The sequence below is a fragment of the Narcine bancroftii genome, chromosome 13, assembly GCF_036971445.1.
Source record: "Narcine bancroftii isolate sNarBan1 chromosome 13, sNarBan1.hap1, whole genome shotgun sequence".
In the NCBI taxonomy this organism is placed as follows: domain Eukaryota; kingdom Metazoa; phylum Chordata; class Chondrichthyes; order Torpediniformes; family Narcinidae; genus Narcine; species Narcine bancroftii.
This window is the reverse complement of record NC_091481.1, coordinates 37,092,996-37,114,463: the sequence shown is the minus strand read 5'-3', so window position 1 is coordinate 37,114,463 and position 21,468 is coordinate 37,092,996. Positions and strand designations below refer to the sequence as shown.

The 21,468-nt window shown below is 40.7% G+C and overlaps 1 protein-coding gene across 6 annotated transcripts in view; it reads left to right on the top strand.

The window, feature by feature from the left end:
- LOC138748364 (uncharacterized) overlaps positions 1–21,468 on the top strand; it is a 169,431-nt gene that overhangs the window by 101,447 nt on the left and 46,516 nt on the right. For 4 of the 6 annotated variants that reach the window (XM_069908422.1, XM_069908421.1, XM_069908419.1 and 1 more), the window contains exon 17: positions 14,820–14,936. In XM_069908422.1, coding sequence (XP_069764523.1) covers positions 14,820–14,936 — 117 coding nt within the window. Of the gene's footprint in view, positions 1–14,819; positions 14,937–19,736; positions 19,878–21,468 lie in introns of all 6 variants that reach the window. The other 2 variants (XR_011347978.1, XR_011347977.1) reach the window with 1 other exon arrangement.

Genomic DNA, 21,468 nt, shown 5'->3' with positions numbered 1-21,468 from the left:
TGCAATAAACTGCACTTGTCTCTATTTGCATCTTGCATAAATATCTTCTTTCTGAAATTGACCCTGAGGCATTAAATGTTTAGATTTAAGAAGTGAGAGATGATTCGGTGTAAGTGCCTCAATGTCATTTGAATCAACAGAATTTTTTGTTATTGGACGACTATTTAAAATAGCTTCAATCTCACACAATACTGTCTGAAGATTGTCATCATTCAGTATTTGATTATTCAAAATGGAATTAAGAATTTTCTTGATTGATCTAATCATTCTTTCTCACACACCTCCATGATGTGATCCAGTGGGTGGGTTAAATATCCAACTAATTTCCTTTTGAAGTAATGAATCATGAATTGGATGTTGATTCTAATTTTGAATTGCTTTTCATAATTCTAGTGAGCTCCTGTAAAGTTAGATCCATCATCCATAATTCCTTCATTTGACCACATCGGCGATAAAACGTCGAAGAACAATGATAAAGGAGCCTGTATCAAGTGATGACGCTACTTCAATATGAATTCCTCTCGTAGTCAAACAAGTAAAAATAGCTCTGTTTCGTTTTTCAACATTTCTTCCTCACCTTACTTGCAAAGGACCAAAATAATTAACTCCCACGTATGTGAACGGGGGTTCATCAGGCAAAACGCTGTCTTGTGACAAAATCATCAATTCATCAACTGTTAAGTAACAGCTCTTTCGAGACTTCAGATTCTCTTTCTTGATACAATGTAAAACATAGTTTTTAATCTAAGAATCCAGGCTACTGCTCTTTTCAAACAAAACCATGAAGAATAATTACAAATTAATCGAATAATTGGATCTTCCTCAGTAGAATTTTAATAGTATTCGCATTAGTATTGGATTTATGGATCCTCCATTGAAATTTCTTTCAACTCTTCTGGATTTTGAGGCCAATCTTCTTGAGATTTCAAAAGAAATTGAGGACTGTGTTGGCTCTTTTCAGAAATGATTGAACTCATGAAGCCATGTCAGCTGGATTATCCACTGTTTTCACATATCTCCAATGCGAAACCTTCTCGATCTCATTAATTCTGTTAGTCACAAAGGTACAAAAACTCATGGTTTTGTTATTGATGTATTTAAGTACTGAAGTTCTATCAGTCCAAAACACAGAGTCTGCTAACTCCATCCGTAATTCCTATTTCCTATTTCCATTTCCATTGTCCATTTCGTAGTGGCAATCAATTCCATTAGAGGTATGGAAAATGGCTTTAATGGAGCCGCTCTGTCTTTTCCTATTACAAATCCACAAGGTACTCGCTCTTGGTTATTTTGCAGTAGTAAATAACTGACAGTACTATAGCCACCTTCGCTTGCATCAGCAAAATGGTGTAACTGAGCATATGTGGCAATTCCAAAGTTTATTGGTTAAAAACATAAGTCGACTTCAAAACTTTCTAACATTTTAATACTCTCAATCCAATCTTGTCTGATGGAATCTGGTATAGTTTCATCCCATCCAAATTTTCTTGTGCACAATTTTTGCAGAATTGTTTTGGCTATTAATACTACTGGTGCCTGTATTCCAAAGGATCGAAAGAATACTTCTTCTTGTTAAAGGCTGTTCTTTCAAAACAATTTGAATTTAAAAACATCAGATTGAACACACCATTGCATTCCTAGAATTCTTTTGACAGGTAGAGCATCACAATCCAAGTCAAGATGTTTTATCTCCTTTCTGCCTTAGGAATAACAGCCAACGCATCTCGACTGTTGCTAATCCATTTCGTAAGGAAGAAACCTCCTTTATTACAGATCTCTTTTAACTCGTGATAAAAATTTATTGCTTCTTTTTCTGAAACTACTAAAGTAAGACAGTCATCAACATAGAAATTATTGGAGGAGTCACGTGATGGAGTAGTGGCCGGTCAGGGAATTCCAGCCCTCTCCGGAAAAGTTAAAAAAAAAACGCACAAAACACAAAGGTACAAGAGTAAAAATTAAAACTAAGTAAAAATAAAGGTGAGAAGAAAATGGCAGCAAAGAGAGAAAAGTCGAAAACAGCGGGAAGAAGAAAGAACATCGGAAGAAGAAGGTGAAGGCCTTACCTGTCCGAGGAGGCCCGCCGCGGAGAGAGAGGCCCGCTCCCTCAGGTCAGTGGAAGTCCCGAGCTCGGGACTACAAAAATGGCTCGCAGAGCCGAGTAGAAGTGCGCAACTGCGCATGCACGAGGAGTCGCGCATGCGCGATGCGCATGAAAAAAAAACACACTGACGGGAGGGGGGAACAGCTGCGGAGTCGATCTCCACAGCTGAGAGAGACACCTGCTGCTGTGCTGCAGGTGCAGAACAGAGAAAATAACAAGAAAGAAGAGGGTAAAAAGAAAACAAGGAAATAACAGATGGTCAACCCAGAGGAAGAAGAAGAAGAAGAAGAACAGAAGTAAATGGAAGAAGAAGAGAAAGGCAAGACAATGGATATATCTTTATTTAAAGAATATATGGAATCAGTGAAAGAATGGCAATTACAAGAATTTAATGAGATAAAAAGAAGAATTAAGAGTGCAGAAAAAAAATGAATAAAATAGAAATGGTCATATCAGAAATAGGAAAAAGAGTGGATAATGTGGAAGAACGAGAAATAATCGTAGAAATGGAAGTAGAGGACTTAAAAGAGAAATTAGAAGAATCTAATAAAAAAGTTAAAGAGGCACATGAGCTGTTAGCTCAGAAGATAGATATAATGGAAAACTATAATAGAAGAACTAATATAAAGATAGTGGGCCTTAAGGAAGATGAAGAAGACAAGAATATGAGAGAATTTATAAAAGATTGGATCCCCAGGGTCCTAGGAAGACCAGAATTACAAGAAGAAATGGAAATAGAGAGGGCACATAGAACATTAGCCCCTTAACCTCAACCGCAGCAAAAACCAAGATCCATTTTAGTAAAATTCTTAAGATAGACAACAAGAGAAAATATATTGGAGAAAGCAATGAAGAAAATAAGAGAAGACAAAAAGCCACTGGAATACAAAGTTCAAAAATTTTTTTTCTATCCAGACGTAAGTTTTGAACTCCTGAAGAAGAGGAAGGAGTTCAATACAGCAAAAACGATCTTATGGAAAAAAGGATATAAATTTATGTTAAAGTACCCAGCGGTACTTAAAATAGTTATTCCAGGGCAACAAAACAGACTATTCTCGGATCCGGAGGAAGCAAGAAAATTTGCAGAACAACTACAAAACAAGCAGAGAGATGAAGACATGTAACGAGAGCAAAAATGACCGCGAACTATATGTATGAGTGTATATGGGTATATATATATATATATATATATATATATGTGTGTGTGTGTGTGTGTATGTATATATGTGTATACATGAGTGTATCCATATTTAGAGGAAAATATATAGAGTATAGATAAGAATTAATAAGGGAATGAAAGGGAATAGAGGGAATAAGGAGGGAATTAAAAGCGTGACCTTTGTTATATATGAAAATTGAAATCTTTTCCTGGGGGGCTGGGTGGGGAGGAGTTACGGTCACTGCAAAATCAGTTGACGTTTGCGAGTGAATTCGCAAATCCAAATGGAGAGGGGAGATTACAAGGGATTTATCCCTTGCCTGACAAGGGATAAAGGGCAACTCAGGAGGGGGAGGGGATAGTGGGGTTAAAGAAATTTTAGATAGGAGAATAAGGGAAATGTTTGATGTTTTAGAAATGTTGTCTTATAAAGTTTTCAAAACAAGAAAGCAGAAATGGATAAGAAGGAAAGGTGATGATGAGGAAGCGGAAAGGAAAGATAAACAAAGTATGAAATGGCTACGTTGAACTATATGACTTTAAATATTAATGGAATACATAACCAAATCAAAAGGAAGAAACTGCTAAATTTACTGAAAAAAGAAAAAAATTGATATAGCATTTGTGCAAGAAACACACTTAACTGAAATGGAGCACAAGAAATTAAAGAGAGATTGGATAGGACATGTAAGAGCAGCGCCATATAATTTAAAAGCTAGAGGAGTAGCTATATTAATCAGTAAAAATGTACCAATTAAAATAGAAGAGGAAATAATAGATCCAGCAGGGAGATAGGTAATGATAAAATGTCAGATATATTCAGAGTTTTGGAATTTCAAAAATTTATGCAAGATATTTTTTTGAAGATATCAGACACGCAAGGGAACATACTAATAGGAGGGGATTTCAACCTTAATTTGGATTCAAACATGGATAAAACTGGGGAAAAAAATTAACAGAAAGAACAAAGTAACCAAATTTATAATTAAATCGATGCAAGAAATGCAACTTTTGGATATATGGAGGAAATAACACCCAAAGGAAAAGGAATATTCATATTATTCGGGTAGATATAAAACATACTCAAGAATAGACCTATTCCTGTTATCAGCTCGCATGCAAGACAGAGTTAGGAAAACAGAATATAAAGCTAGAATATTATCGGACCACTCACCCCTGATATTGAGAATAGAGTTAGAAGGACATCCCTCCAAGAATGTATAGATGGAGATTAAACTCCATGCTACTTAAAAGGCAGGATTTTATAGAATTAATTGAAAGACAAATTAAAATGTACTTTGAAATAAATACGGAATCAGTGAAAGATAAGTTTATACTATGGGACGCAATGAAAGCGTTCATCAGAGGGCAAATAATAAGTTATGTAACCAAGATGAAGAAGGACTACAATCAGGAAACAGAGCAGTTGGAAAGGGAAGTAGCAAATATAGAAAAACAATTAGCAATGAAGGAAGACACAACTAAAAGAAGAGAATTATTATAGAGCCGCACAATTAAGATACCTATCAGATTTTTATCAAACAAGGGAAAAGGCAGATTGGACTAGATTAGAACTAGATAAAATAGGGGAGAAGATACCCGAACATATTATATAAAGGGGTTGAAAAATTGGTAGAACATAGGAATTCTCCAGTATTACATCATCTGCTCAATATTTGGAAGAAGATTCATGTAGAAAGGAATAAAACAAATTACCAACTACCAAAACTAATACTGACGCAAAATCAGCTAATCCCTTTTACAATAGATAACCTTTCCTTTAGAGAATGGGAGAAAAAAGGGATCAAAAGAATAGAAAATTGCTTTTCAGGAAATAAATTATTATCCTTTCAACAAATGAAGGATAAATATATAACTCACGATACAGTGTTGGCATACTACCAACTGAAATCCTACTTGAAGGACAAATTGGGAAGCAGTCTGAGGTTACCAGAGGGTAGTAAATTTGAATATGTGATTACAGACACAATGATAATCAAAAAATTTATAACAAACATGTATATTAAACTACAAGAAAAGGAGAATGAGGAAACAAATGGTAAAACTAAACAAAAATGGGAACAAGATCTAAACATAAAGATAAAGAAGGAAACATGGGAGAAGTTATGATCAGGAACTATGAGAAATACAATAAATACGAGGTTCCGTATGATACAATATAACTGGATACACAGGCTATATATTACACCTCAAAAGTTAAATAAATGGGACCCAACAGTATCTGACAAATGTTTTCGCTGTAAAAAGGAAATGGGAACAATTCATGCAATCTGGACATGTGAGAAAGTGGAAAAATTTTGGGAAGATCTAAACCAGATATTAAATAAAATCACAAAAAGCAATATACCAAAAAACCCAGAGATCTTCCTCCTAAGTAATATAAGAAATAAAGAATTTGGACTTGATTTGGATGGTGTACAAAAAAGATTTGTTAGGATAGCCCTAGCTGTAGCAAAAAAATGCATTATGTCAGCCTGGAAATTAGAAGATAATTTGAGAAATCAACAATGGTATATAGAAATGAATAAATGTATTCCATTAGAAAAAATAACATATAATTTAAGAAATAATATTACAATATTTTAACAAATATGGGAGCCATACATGAAACACAATAGAGAAAACCTACCGGGGACATCTACCACCTAAAATGACAGAAGGAGAAGGGAATGAAAAGAATTGACTCAGTGGAATTTCTTGTTTATTTTTATTGAATGACAACATTGTTTGACGGGTTTAATGTATTTTAGATTCTGAACTTTAAATGAATGGGAGGGGATGTAGGGAGGGTGGGATGGGAAGAAGGTGGGGGAGAAAATGACACTGTATATATTTGAAAAGGAAAATGTATGTGTCTTGATCAATGTGGTTTATAGTGTAAAAAATAAAAAAAAATTAAAAAAACATAGAAATTATTTCTGATGATGCTTATAGCTTGAGAACTAAATCGCTCTTCATTATCTTCAGCACATTTCTGAGAGCAGAATTTGCACAACTTGGTGACGAAGTTGCTCTAAATAAATGAACTGTCATTCTGTATTCAATCATATCTTTACTGTATTCTCCATTAGGGCCACCTTAACAATCATAGAAAATCATGATCTTCACTTGATGAAACATCATCACTTCAATATCTGCAGCTTATCAAAGCACCTCTTAAAGTAGTGGTTAAGTCTGGACCTTGTAAAAGTTGAGAATTCAATGAAACTCCTTGAAATGATGCTCCACAATCAAATACTACACATAGTTTCCCCTTTTGTGGATGTTTTAACTCCATGATGAGGTAAATACCATTTTCTACCATCTTTACGTTCTAAGATATCTTCTGATACCTTTTCTACATTACCCTTGGTTATCATATCAGACATGACATTGGTATATTCCAAATGAAAGGAAGAATTTCTTTTGAATTTTCTCTTCAAACTCAGCATACGCTGTTCTGCAATGATTTTACTGTCTGGAGTACAAATTTCTCTTCTTCAAAGGTAATGCTATACAGTAATGACCATCAACATGTTTCACAGAATTTGAAACCAAATCCAGAAACTGCTTGTCCTCTTTCAAAGGTTCTTGAATATTTTTGCGACATTCAGGAAAATCAATTTTTCCCACAGATCATTAATTTTGACAACTGAAATTATGTTGACATTTATACTCGACAACGCCTGATCATTATTCATTTTTCCTCCTAATGGTCCGTTAATTGTCCATCCAAGCAACGTTCTCACAGCATAAGGTCATCATTTTGACTCCTTATTACTTCTAGAGGTGTGAGAGCTATTGGTACATCTAATCTTTTAACCTCGATTTTAGCATCAATCTTGGGTAAGCAAATGCCTTTTAGATGATCCCACTGTTTGATGTCATCCTGATGTAGAATATTCTTCTTATTCACAGGCATAGTCTTCTGAGTATATACACTTGGAAGCTCGTACAATTCATTGCTATTCAATCCAGCAATCAGTAAACCTGAAACTATATTAGTTTCAAAGTTGCTTTCATAATTCATTGTCTTCAACAAGATCTGTGATCTTTTATCATGAAGATTAAGTTTATTTATTAATTTAACAGTACAAAATGATGTTGGACTTCCTGGATCAAGAAATGTGTGTCTTCAGTATGAAGCTTCCTTTTTTAGCTTTAACTTGTACAGAAAGTATTGAGAGAGCCTTGTTACCGGCCCCAGAAAGACTGTTTGTCTGAACCGAAGCTGAGGCATTCTCTTTGACTGTGTCTTTAGTCTTGGATTCAGATTGTTTGACATCTTTTTCAACTTTACTTCGTTGAGTATGCAGTAACTTGGGATGTTTTAAACTGCATATATCACAACTAAGTCACTTGTTGCAAGTTTTGCTGATGTCCTTTACACAAGCAACCGAAACATATCCCATTCTTCTTTAAAAAGATTAATTTCTTGTCATATGACTTTTTCTTCAATCGTGAACATTTTTCTAAAACATGTTTATCATTGCAATACAAACAACTTTCCTGAACAGTCTGATCTTCTTTTTCCTTTGTTTCCTTGTTCTTTCTTGTGCTTGTATTTGACACAGTGGTAACAAAGGTACTTCCCTTTGGTTTCTGTTGAAACGATGATTTAGACTTCTTTACATCCTTAGGAACTATTGAAGTATTCTTAATATTTCCAAATACTGGTATGGTGTAAACATGCACATGCCATTCCAAGAATTGTATAATATCCTCAAAGGTAGCGTCTCTTCTGGAAATCATTTTAAACTCTGCAACTTTGATTCTCCATAAGTCCTTCAACTTATAAGGTAATTTGTTTATAATAATTGATAAATTAGCAAGCAAATTCAGCTCTTGCAAATGTACATTACTTCCCATTGCGTAACAACATCCTCTCAGAAAGAGAGCACATTCTTGTAAAGTCTTTGCGACCTCTGATTTTATTGCTGACCAAGAAATAATCTTGTCTATGTGGCCCTTGTGATTTTATGTTCATCTCTATCATGATGACGTAATAATTCTTTTGTCCTTTTGAAACCTTGATATGAATCCATATTGGCAACTTTTGACTAACTCCTCCACCTGTCCTCCAGTATACTGTTCCAGGTTATACAGATGATCTTTGGCATTTTTAGTACTACTTTCAATGTGATGTTCAAAGGATTTCATGAACATCAGATATTATAATGGATCTCCATTAAAAACTGGAATTTCCTTCTTAGGGAAACCCTATGAACCTTGTTCTTGTTGTGCTAACATAGCAGAAATTTCATTTTGTTGCAGTATGAGTGTTAATATATTGTCTAGTCCACCATGGCTTATGACTGGTTGTCTTGTGGTGAATGCAGCTGGCTGAACTTGAACTGGTGCCATAAGTGTTGGACCTTGACATGTAAGTGATGGCATTGATGGGGTTCCTTGATATGGCTGTGATGGCATTGGTGGAGATCCTTGACTTGTCGCTGGTTCTTCAGCAACACAAAGAGACATCAATTGTTGAGTATGCTCAACTCGCATGGTTGCACCTGGATGCACTCGGAAAAGACTGAATGTCGCTAGCCCTTTCCACAGGGTTGGTCATTGACATTCGAGCACTAGTAGCACTACCCGTGGCTCCTTGCCCAAGTACACTCGATTCTTGTGGCTGTGGTACCCATTGACCTGCTGGAATAGTTTTCAATTTTAACAAATTGAGTTCTTTCAGCCTTTCTTCCAGACAAAGTTCACAATTTTGTTACTTTTCTTTGAATAAATAGTGTAGATGACACTTTCCAAACTCTTGTTTTCCCAATTTCAAAACATGTCATTTCTAAGAAATATAAGCTTGTGGTTGCAGCTTAATGTGGCCTTTAATTAGTTGATATAACCATTTTGCATAACTTCACATCAAGATTTTCATAATGATGAATTAACAAAGCATTCGATTACATTTAAAGACGTAATGATGTAAAATGATTAAAACTAATAAGATGATAAGACGACGAATTCAAAGAAAAATATTTTGATGCTTTCCATGGTTCTCCGAAGACTGAACACAAGCTCCCCATTTGCCTGGATATTACAGCGTATGATGCCATAGTAACTATGGTAACTCTACAAAAACAATTTATCCTTAAAGGGATAGTCATAAAATAAACAAAAATAAAAAACCCAAGGTTTTAACCTTTAGACCGAAAGGGTCTATGACTGTACTGTATCTCTGAATTTTAAAAATGTAAAAGAATTGACATCTTGCAGTTGACAGTTGCTGAACCTGAACACAATAATTTTAATTTAATTTAGACATCCAGCATGGGAACAGGCCCTTCCACCACACGATCCCATACCACCCAAATACACCAATGAACCTACAAACCCCTGTATGTTTTTAGTGGGTGGAAGGAAACTGGAGCACCTAGAGAAAGCCCATGCAGACACGGGGAGAACATACTAACAACTTACAGACAGCACACGATTAAAACTCAAGTCACTGGTTCTGTATAGCGTTGCGCTAACCGCTACACTAACCATGTCACCCGTTTTAATATGGTTTAAAATCAGATAATTAAACACTGTTTCAGTACCTAGCACATTTTCCTGCACATATTGAGTTGTTTTGTCATTTCACTTATCAGTGGGATTTTCAAACTCCATTTAACCAAATGACCTCAATGAGCAGGGCAATAAATAACATTCATTTGTGGTGGGATTATCAATCTCCCTGGACTCAAAAATAACAGCTCTCATTTATTCACAGATAGTCCTGTTCTCACAGGCCCCTTTCAATGGTGCAGCTGGACTATTTAAAGACCCAAGAGTCAAGCTGTATTTTTGGTCCACTCTGATGCCATGTAAACTTGTGGCTACCTACACTGGTTTGCCTGTGGAGATCACTCCATCAGAGTGTCAGCCTCGACGTTCCAGCCTGCTGCTGCTGGTCTCTGTCACATCTCTCAGTTTGCTGCTTGTGAGCACTGCTGTGCAAAGAATTCAGACGCAACGTCTGCAGACAATACAACAGGCTTTAATCAGCTTAAACTTGTACACACACAAGGTTTCTGTACCTTCCTGCCTCTATGTGCCCAAATTACTCACAAAGGGGGCCGCCTTGATCTTTAAGTTTCTGGATAACTGGGACCTTTTTTGGGGGAGATGTGACCTGTACAGTAAGGACGGGTTACACTTAAATCCCAGGGGGACCAGAATCCTGGCAGAGGTATTTGCTAGGGCTACTCAGGATCCTTTAAACTAGAATGGTTGGGGGGAGGGAACAAAATAGTACAGAGCAGTAAGGAGAAGGTTAGAATGCAAACAAAGAAAGTTTGTAGTAAGTATTTGAATATGGATGGGCAGGTGATAGAGAAGGGAAATGCTCTGGAAGAAGATGAAGGGCAATTGGCAGGAAAGTAAATAATGTTCTTATTAAAGATGAGGGAAAACAGGGATTAAAAATTGGGAAATCTCTGAAATTCATATATTTTAATGCCAGGAGTATTGTAAAAAAGGTGGATGAGCTGAAGGTGTGGATTGATACTTGGAAGTATGATGTGGTAGCGATTAGTGAGACATGGTTGCAAGAGGGATGTGATTGGCAACTGAATATCCCTGGGTTTCGTTGTTTTAGGTGTGATAGAGTTGGAGGGGCAAGAGGAGGTGGGGTTGCATTGCTCGTCAGGGAAAATATTACAGCGGTGCCTAGGAAGGATAGATTAGAGGGCACATCCACGGAGGCTATTTGGGTGGAACTGAGGAGTAGGAAAGGAGAGGTTACACTTGTAGGGGTGTATTATAGACCACCCGGAAGGGACCGAGACATAGAGGAGCAAATCTGTAGGGAGATAGTAGATATTTGTGATAAGCACAGGGTTGTAATTATGGGAGATTTTAATTTTCCACATATAGATTGGGAAACACATTCTGTGAAAGGACTGGATGGGTTAGAGTTTGTGAAATGTGTGCAAGATAGTTTTTTACAACAATATGTAGAGGTGCCGACCAGAGAAGGAGCAGTGTTAGATCTACTGTTGGCAAATGGGATGGGTCAAGTAACGGAGGTTAGTGTTGGCGAGCACTTCGGGTCCAGTGATCATAATGCCATCAGCTTCAATGTCATTATGGAAAGAGAGAAGTCAGGGCCAAGGGTTGAGGTTTTTGATTGGGGAAAAGCTAGATTTGAGGAGAAGCGAAAGGACTTGCAGGGTGTGCATTGGGACAATTTGTTTTATGGGCAGGATGTAGTAGAGAGACGGAAGTCTTTTAAAGATCAGATTTTGAGAGTGCAAAAGCTTTATGTTCCTGTTAGGTTAAAAGGAGGGGCAAAAGGTTTGAGAGAGCCGTGGTTTTCAAGGAATATTGGAAACTTTGTTCGAAGAAAAAGGGAGGCGTACATTAGATATAAGAAGCATGGAGTTAAGGAGATGTTTGAAAGATATATTGAATGTAAGAGGAATCTTAAGAGAGGAATTAGGAAAGCTAAAAGAAGGTACGAGGAAACTATGGCAAGCAGGGTGAAAACTAATCCAAAAGAATTCTACAAATATGTTAATGGTAAGAGGAAAGCTAGAGACAAAATTGGTCCCTTAGAAAATCAGAGTGGAAAACTGTGTGTGGAGCCTAGAGAAATGGGGGAGATATTGAACAGTTTCTTTTCTTCGGTATTCACTAAGGAGAAGGATATTGGGAGATGTGAGATAAAAAAAAGCAAATTGGGTAAATATGGGGAATATAGAGATTACAAAAGGTGTAGTTTTAAGGCTTTTGAAGAATATAAAGGTGGATAAGTCTCCGGGACCAGACGGGATCTTCCCCAGGACATTGAGAGAAGTGAAGGAGGAAATAGCAGAGGCTCTGGCGGTAATTTTCCAAATGTCAGTAGATATGGGGATAGTGCCGGAGGATTGGCGCATTGCGCATGTGGTTCCGTTATTTAAAAAGGGTTCAAGGAGGAAGCCTGGCAACTATCGGCCTGTAAGTTTGACATCTGTGGTAGGTAAATTAATGGAGAAAATTCTTAGAGATAGTACTTATAAACATCTGGATAGACAGGGTCTGATCAGGAGCACTCAACATGGATTTGTGGGAGGAAGGTCATGTTTGACCAATCTGATTGAATTTTTTGAAGAGGTGACTAGGAATGTGGATGAGGGTAGCGCAGTGGATGTTGTCTATATGGACTTCAGTAAGGCCTTCGATAAGGTACCACATGGAAGGTTAGTTAGGAAGGTGCAGTCTTTAGGTATAAATTTTGAGATAGTCAAATGGATTGAACATTGGCTGAAAGGGAGAGGCCAGAGAGTGGTAGTGGATAATTGTCTGTCAGGTTGGAGGCCAGTGACCAGTGGTGTGCCTCAGGATCTGTATTGGGCCCATTGTTGTTCGTTATATACATTAATGATCTAGATGATGGGGTGGTGAATTGGATTAGTAAATATGCAGACGATACTAAGATAGGTGGAATAGTGGATAATGAAGAAGGTTTTCAAGGATTGCAGAGGGATTTGGGCTGCTTAGAAAAGTGGGCTGAAAAATGGCAGATGGAATTTAATGCTGATAAGTGTGAGGTGCTTCATTTTGGTAAGAAGAATCAGAATAGGACATACGTGGTAAATGGGAGAGCATTGAGGAATACAGAAGAGCAGAAAGATTTAGGAGTAACGGTACATCGTTCCCTGAAGGTAGAAACTCACGTGAATAGGGTGGTGAAGAAGGCTTTTAGTATGCTGGCCTTTATCAATCATTGCATGGAATATAGGAGTTGGGAGGTGATGTTGAGATTGTATAAGACGTTGGTGCGGCCTAATTTGGAGTTCTGTGTGCAGTTCTGGTCGCCTAATTATAGGAAGGATATAAACAGAGTGGAGAGAGTGCAGAGAAGGTTTACCAGAATGTTACCTGGGTTTAAGCATCTAGAGTATAGGGAGAGATTGGACAGATTAGGTCTTTATTCTTTGGAGCGTAGAAGGTTGAGAGGGGATTTGATAGAAGTATTTAAGATTATGAAAGGGATAGACAGAGTGGATGTGGATAGACTATTTCCGTTAAGAGGAGGAAAGATTAAAACAAGAGGACATGAGTTAAGAATTAAGGGGCAGAGGTTTAGAGGTAACATGAGGGGGAACTTCTTTACTCAGAGAGTGGTAGCCGTGTGGAATGAGCTTCCGGGAGAAATAGTGGTGGCGGAGTCAATTGTATTATTTAAGAAAAGGTTGGACAGGTATATGGATGAGAAGAAGATGGAGGGTTATGGGCATTGTGCAGGGAGGTGGGACTAGAAAGGGGTGTTTGGTTCGGTGCGGACTAGAAGGGCCTAATGGCCTGTTTCCGTGCTGTAATTGTTATATATATGTTATACAGACTGGTGATTGACAGCGGGCAGGTGGGGCCAGCCTCCCAGGTTGCCCACCTGCAGGTACAGTGGTTGCCCCCTGCAGTAGGCAGGTAGGAGTGTGGCCAGTGTAGTGGTTGTATCACCACACTGCTCACTGCCATGTTAGCCCCCACAGCAGATGTCATCCACGGTTCCCAAGCCACAGGAGCAGGCACTTCTTAGCAATACTTGTGTTTGCAGTAAAGTGCTCAATGGTCTGCATTTTGATTCATTCAGAGGCTTCCTTTATGACCTCCAGCCAGACACACCTGGTTGTGGCCTGTAGGCTCTCCATGGTTCCCTTGCACAAAAGAGCATGCCTCCAGTGGGCACTGACCAGATCCCTCCATCTCACTGGGAGCACACCTTCCCTGGTCAGTGCAGTCTACAAAGGGAGTGGTTGTGCAAAAGTCCAGGATAAATAACCTGGTTTCACATTTACCACAGTAATGTGGAAATTTAAATTCACTTTAAAACAAGTAGGATATAGAGTAAAAAAATTTAAAAAAAAGACTGACATAACAGTGGAGTGGGCAGGTTAGATCCAGGAAGAATGTTTCAGAAGTTGGAAAAGTCCAGAGCAAGGAGTCCCAGTCCAAGGATTAGGGACAAATCATTTGGGACCAAGATGAGGAGAAACTTCTTCACTCAGAGAGTTGTGAATGTTGTTGAGGCCAGTCGTTAGATAAATTCAAAGACTGACTTGATTCTGCAGATTTATGTATGTCAGGATATGGGTATTGTTCACCATATTTACCACCTGCTCCTGGTCACAATTTCAGAATTATGGTCAGTTCACTATTTCCTACAAACTTGCAGTTACGGTTCTAATCAAAATGGTGGAGGAACTCAGCCGGTCTTGCAGCATCCACAGGAGGTAAAAATACTGTATATTACTGACGTTTCAGGCTTGAGCCCTTCCTCAAGTTATGGTTCTTATCCCTTTTCAATCTCTCTCTCTCTACTTTTCCCTCTCTTTCTTTTTTTGAATGTTTTCCAGTTGATTTTGTCAACCAACTTCTTTCGTTTTATATGTTTCCCGCAGACAAGGCTCCTTTGTGTGTGTGTGTGTGTGTGTGTGTGTGTGTGTGTGTGTGTGTGTGTTAAAATTGTTATTTAAATGCAAATAGCTGGATAATTATCATTCCAGAACATCCACCTGTTTGATTAGTGATGATGTGATTCTACTACATGCAATGATGTTTCCTGTTTACATCCAGAGCCGGCTTGATCCATTCCGAATGCTGAAGTATGACATGAGCACAGCAAATAATGACACAGGTCAGAGTTCTGCGCTGCTGGTTGAGCGCCACAACGTGACTCCTGGCATGTTCCTGGTAAGAAAGAAAGTTGGCTGTGTGGGAATTAAAAGAAGGAGCTTGTCATGACCTTCACCACAATCCTAACGAATTACTTTCATTGGGTTAATGTGAAATCCAAGTCTGCTTTCAAATATCCCTCAATAGTTTTCATGTGTTAGGATGTGTTGGACCAATTCTCTGGGGGTGGGTCACCATTTCGTCTCTGTCTCCCCATCTTATGGAAAATGTACAGGTTCTTTGTTGTCCACTTGGGTGGATTATTTTCTGTCAGGCCATTCCACAGTGGGCAAGCACAGGTCTCCTGCACCAGTTCCCTCCTGCTCCCACAGCGGTGGCCGTCATCTGAACTACATTTGGTTTATGTAAAGAGAGACAAGAAATGCAAATAGCTGTGCATGGCATTCTTTACATTCTTAGTATTAACAGTTGTATACATTTGTGGTGTGAGTGTGTTCTGTATACAGGGCACTATGGCCACGCATGTTGCCCCCTCTTGGTGCTATGGAACTTCCATTGTTTGAGAAGCTTTCTCACAGGACTTGGCCCCTCAATTGCCAGTGGGAAAAGGACCTTAGACTACAGTCTTGCCCTGCAAAGCCCTGGCTTTGCTGCTACAAGATTCCTCAGCGCACACATCCTACATGCATCTCATTGGACTGGAATGCAAACAAGCATTAGCACCCTTTGTTCTAATGATCTTCCACCAGCATTTGATGGCAGCCTTGGGAACAGCCTATAGATCCAACAGTCCTAATCTGAGTAAGGACAATCTTGCCCTTGAAGGAATGCAGCCAAGGTTTACCAGACTGATTCCTGGGATGGTGTACGACGTATGATAAAGACTGGAGAGAGAGCATGGTTATTCTCACTGGGTTTTAGAAGAATGGGAGGAAATCTCATTGAGACATAACACTCAGATAGGAGTGGGCAGGTTAGATCCAGGAAGAATGTTTCAGAAGTTGGAAAAGTCCAGAGCAAGGAGTCCCAGTCCAAGGATTAGGGGCAAACCATTTGGGACCAAGATGAGGAGAAACTTCTTCACTCAGAGAGTTGTGAATGTTGTTGAGGCCAGTCGTTAGATAGATTCAAAGGGCTGTTGGATATAGCCCTTATAGCTAAATAGGTCAGAAGGATGGTGTAGCAGGCTCGATGACCTTCTGCACATTCTACGAATCATTCTAGGATTCTATTCTATTGCTGGTTAAGATGAACTGGGATAAGGCACCTTGCATCCTTCTCCAGACCAAATACACAGTGCACAAGGAGATGTGTGTAGCACAAATAAAAGCTCTCATGAATGGAGGGAGAACAAACGCTTTTGTTAGCTTATAACTAAAGATAGGGTCTCACATTGGTCTTCAGAAGGGTTCTGGGTTTAGGCAGGAAACCAAGGTTATATGTGAGCAGATGGGGCAGAGCCGAGAGGTGCATTCACTGCATTCACCCCTTCCTGCAGAATTTAAGTTCTGTGAATGAAGACAGAGAAGATAGATTCAGAAAAAAAAAATCGAAAAACACACAGTTATTTACAGATTTAAGTGATCTGGGGGCCTTGGACTCCTTGGGTCTCCTGGTCCCATTGTGAAGGAGGAGGCTGGTTGCGTCTCCGGATCAAAGGTGGAGGGGATGCACTTTCCTCCTGAAATAGATCCCCTGAAGTCCTGACTGGGGGTGGCGACAATGAGCTCCGTGGCTCACAGGGCACCTGAAGCAATGAATCCATTGTTCTAATGGGTGCCAGGTCCCTAATGGAGGTGGTGTCCTCTCTGCCAGCCTGGTACCCCTTTCCACCAGGGGGTCGGTCTTGCTTCTCCTCACGTGCTTCCTGAGAAGGACTGAACCAGGAGTGGTGAGCCAGATTGGGAGTATAGTTCCCGATGCTGACCTTCTTTCCAAATTGAAGAGGAGCTCTTCAGGAATAGCGTTGGTCACGATACATAGTAGCGACCAGATGGAATGGAGTGCCATAGGAAGGACTTCTTGCCAGCGTGAGCCTGGAAGGCCTTTTGACTTCAGGACCAGTTTGACAGCCTTCCAGACCGTGGCATACTCCTTTTCAACCTGCCATTCCCCCGGGGTTTGTAGCTAGTAGCCCTGCTGGATGCAATGCCCCTCACCAGCAGGTACTGACATAGCTCGTCACTCTTAAAGGATGAGCTCCGGTTGCTATGAATATAGCTGGGATACCTGAACAGGGGGAAAATGGAATCTAGGGCCTTTATGACTGATGAAGTGGACGTGTCTGGACCTGGAATGGCGAGCGGGAAGCGGGACTACTCATCAATGATAGAAAGTAAGAAAGTGTTCCCGTTCGTGGGGGGGAGAGGTCCCTTAAAATCAACACTGAGTCGTTCGAAGGGCCTGGATGACTTGATCAGGTGCGCCTTTGCATACAAAAGTGTAGCTTGCACTCCGCACAGACCTGGCAAGACTTGGTCATTTCCCTGACATCTTCTGTGGAGTAGGGCAGATTGCGCGCCTTGACAAAATGAGCCATGTGGGTAACCCCTTGGATAAGGCATCTGGAGGGTCATTAAGAGCTCTTGGCTGATAGGCAATGTCATAATCGAAGGTGGATAGCTCGATCCTCCATCTAGTAATCTTGTCACTTTTGATTTTTCCCCTCTTGACATTATTAAACATGAATAAGACTGAGAGCTGGTCAGTGAGGAGTGTAAATTTCCTACCAGCCAGGTAGTATCTCCAGTGCCTCACGGCTTCTACAATGGCTTGAGCCTCCTTTTCCACAGATGGGTTCCGGAACTCATGACCTTGTAATGTTTGAGAAAAGAATGCAACCGCCTGCCCACCTGGTTGAGGGTAGCGGCCAAGGCTATGTCCAAAGCGTCGCTTTCCACTTGGAAAGGTACATCCTCATCCATTGCATGCATGGCGGCTTTCACAATGTGATTTCAGAGGTAGTTATAAGTCGTTTGGGCTTCAGCTGAGATGGGGAAATTTGTGGCTTTTAAGAGAGGCTGAACCTTATCAGCGTATTGAGGGATCCACTGGATGTAATATTAGAAAAACCCCAGGTATCTCCTCAAAGCTTGGTGGTCCTGGGAACAGGGAGCTGTAACAGAGGGCGCATCCTATTGGGATTGGGGCTGATGATGCCATTCTCCACCACTTAGCCAAGGATAGCCAGACGTTTAGTCCTGAACACACACTTGCTAGAGTTATGTGAGGTTCAGGCTTTTCACCGCCTGGAGAAAACTCTGGAGGTTGGCGTCATGGTCTTCCAAGGTGTGGCCACAGATGGTAGCATTATCGAGGAAGGGGAAGGTAGCCTTCAACCCTTACTCATCCACCATTCTGTCCATCTGATTCTGGAAGATAGAAATCCCATTAGTGATACCGAAAGGGACCCTCTGGAATTGACTGTTAGCCTCAAATGACATATATGAATGGTCCTCAGAACAGATTGGCAGCTGGTGATAAGCAGCTTTGAGATCAATGGTCAAATAGACTCGATACTGCACAATATCATTCACCATGTCCGAAATTCGAGGGAGGGGGTATTATGCGCCAAGAGTGTGTACCGATAATAGTTTGGCCTATAGTCAATTACTAGCCTGGACTTGTTTTTCCCTTTTACCACCTCCACGTGCTCTCCATGGGCTGGTGCTAGGTTTGATGATACTGGGGGGAGGGGATCAAAATACTCCAAGGTCATGCTTTTAAGGTGACACAGGAAGTCTAGACCCAACAACACTGGAGCACATAATTCATCAACTACATACAGGTGTATTTTACAAAATTCCTCCCCTTCAAATGACAGATGTACTATGCAATGTTGTTGAATACGTGTAGAATGCAAATGAGACATAAGGAATATACAATAATTAGAAGGGCACGTCTTTATGTTGTATTTTTGCACAGTCCTTGAGTCTATGAAGCTTTCAATAGATTCTGTGTTGATTAGGTATTTAGTGGAATGTCCATTTTCCTTCACGAATTACTATGGAGTTGCTGAACTGGTGAGGTCTGTCCCGATTTAGGACCATTGAGGCTAGGTCCCCGGAGACTCCATGCTTCTCACTTGAGTGGCACTCACCATCCTGGGTTGCCCTGTGTGGGTAAGATGGAATCAACTTCATGGCGCAGCAAGATGGCCACCCTCCTTCCTCGTTTGATGATGATGGCGCCGAGTTTGAATTTTGGTTGCGTCAGGATGGCCGCCAAGCCTTTTTGCGCCATTTCCTCACTTACCTCCATCGGCGTGTCGCGCAGCAAGTAGGCTCGGGTGAACTCGGGGCAGACAGCTTGGGGCTGGAATCTGATTGGGAGCAGTGCAGGCTGCAGACTTCCCCAGGCTTCCACTTGCGTGGCAAACCCTCACCCAATGCCCTTTCTTGCCACAGTTGGAATACACTGAGTCTTTAGCTGGGCAACGAGATTGGGGGTGCTGGCTCTTGCCGCAGAAAAAGCACTCCCTGGCATGGGAAGTGGCAGCCATTAGGGCTGGGGTAGAGGGAGCATCCGGTCTTCAGAAGGGTTCACCTGGGTGAGTGAATTTGCTGGCTTCGAGGTCGTCATCCTTGAGCTTGGCCTGTTCCAACAATTTGACCAGTTCAAAGTGGCTAGCCAGGTCCTTCTTTCTCTACTCAAGCAGTTGCTGCCTTATGTAGTTCAAGCGGACCCCCACAACTAGAGTATCCCGGTCTGTTCTTCCTCATGAACACGGCCCGTAGCCACTTCATATCTCTTGGCAAGGGTCCACAGATCCAGCAGGTAGTCATCAATGGTCTATCCTGGCCATTGGTGACATAGAACAAGTCAGTGCCTCGCTACGACCTTGTTTTGCAACTTCAGGTACCGATCCTTCAATGCCTCGATGGCAGCATCATATGTAGAGCAATCCCTGATGACTGCATACCCTTTCATTCCTACCCTTGAAACGTATGTGGACCTCCTGAGTTCATCGATGTGGAAGACATCTGTGACCACGTTCAGGTAGGCCTGGAAGCAGACTAGCCAGTACATGAACTCCTCAGCTGCATCAGGGGACAGCATACCTGGCTTGAGTAGCAGTTCCATCATTTGGGGAATAAGCTAACAAAATTATAGTGAAAATAAAAACTCTCACATCAAGAGGGAGAACAAATGCTTTTATTAGCTTATAACTAAGAGTTTAGAAGAGTTCTGGGTTTAGGCGGGAAACCAGGGTTATCTGTGAGCAGCTGGGGGCAGAGCCAGCCATCAGCACAACACACTACCAGTTCATTGCAATGTGTGATCATTGCTTCCTTGCCACAGCCTTCCTTAGGATGGTATGTGTAGAGCCTGGGATCTGACGGGCAGGGCCTCTCTCACTGCAGCCATGCAAGGTCTTGATGTTTGTTGCTGAGTTCTGACACCATACTCTAGGATCCAGCAGGTTCTGCAGCAGGTCTCACAGCGACCATCAAAAGGAAAAGGCAATTTTAGTTTCAGGCTTAAGCCCTTTGCCAGTAATTTGGTCTAATAGGTAGACTAGGTGAAGGGAAGAGGGGAGGTGGAGAGGAGAGGAAGGAGGAAGGGGAAAGAGCACAGGCTAACATGAGGTAATGGGTAGATAGATTCGTTTATTATCATCTGACTGTACACAAACAGACAAAACAGTATTTCTATGGACTAAGGTGCACACATAAACACACACACAATATTTAGTACATAAAATACACACACACACAATATACAGTACAAAATATACACACACAAAATATATGGTACATAATATACACACTCAATATACAATACATAATATACACAAACACACACAATATGCAGTACATAATAATATACACACACACACACCAAAATAAATATTTCCCAGCTTGGTAGTCCTGATTTTGATGCTCCTATACCTAATTTCAATGGTAGTGGGTCGCAGATCCTGTGTGCTGGATGGAAAGGGTCTTTGAATTATATTTAAACAATACTCCCAATAAATGTCAGTAGATGAAAGGGATCTTCTTGGCCATTTTGTCTTCGGGTTTGATGCTTTTCCAGACCACACAATGATACAGCCAGACAGGGGACACTCAATTGTGCTCCTGTGAAGTTTTGTCAAGTTGGGAGCCAGCAGCCTTACCATCCTCAACAAGTGGGAGGGTAAAAGAGAAAGAACCTGAGAATAGGGGAGTGGGCAGGGGGCTCTCTGATAGAAGAAGTAAGGGACTGGGGTGGGGAGCTGGAGGAAGGGAAACAGAGGGACGGGGTAAGAGAGGGCATGAACAGAAATTGAAGCAGCTGAGGTTAATGCCATCTGGTTGGAGTCTGCCAAGATGGAGTATAAGGAGTTGTTCCTCCAGTTTGTGGGTGACCTTGGTTTGACAGAACATTAAGCCATGGACAGGCCTGGCAATTGTATGCAGAATTCGTGGCGAGCCACTGGACCCCACACCCACCCCCCGCAATTGTCTGGGCACTTGTTGCCTGTTGGGCACATCCCCAGAGAAAATGGAAAGTAGCTCAGGTGGGGATGAGCCACATCTGCACTGTACAGAAACACTGACAGCTCATCGCCCCCTGACGACTGAGTTCCTACTGCTCATCGTGAGGG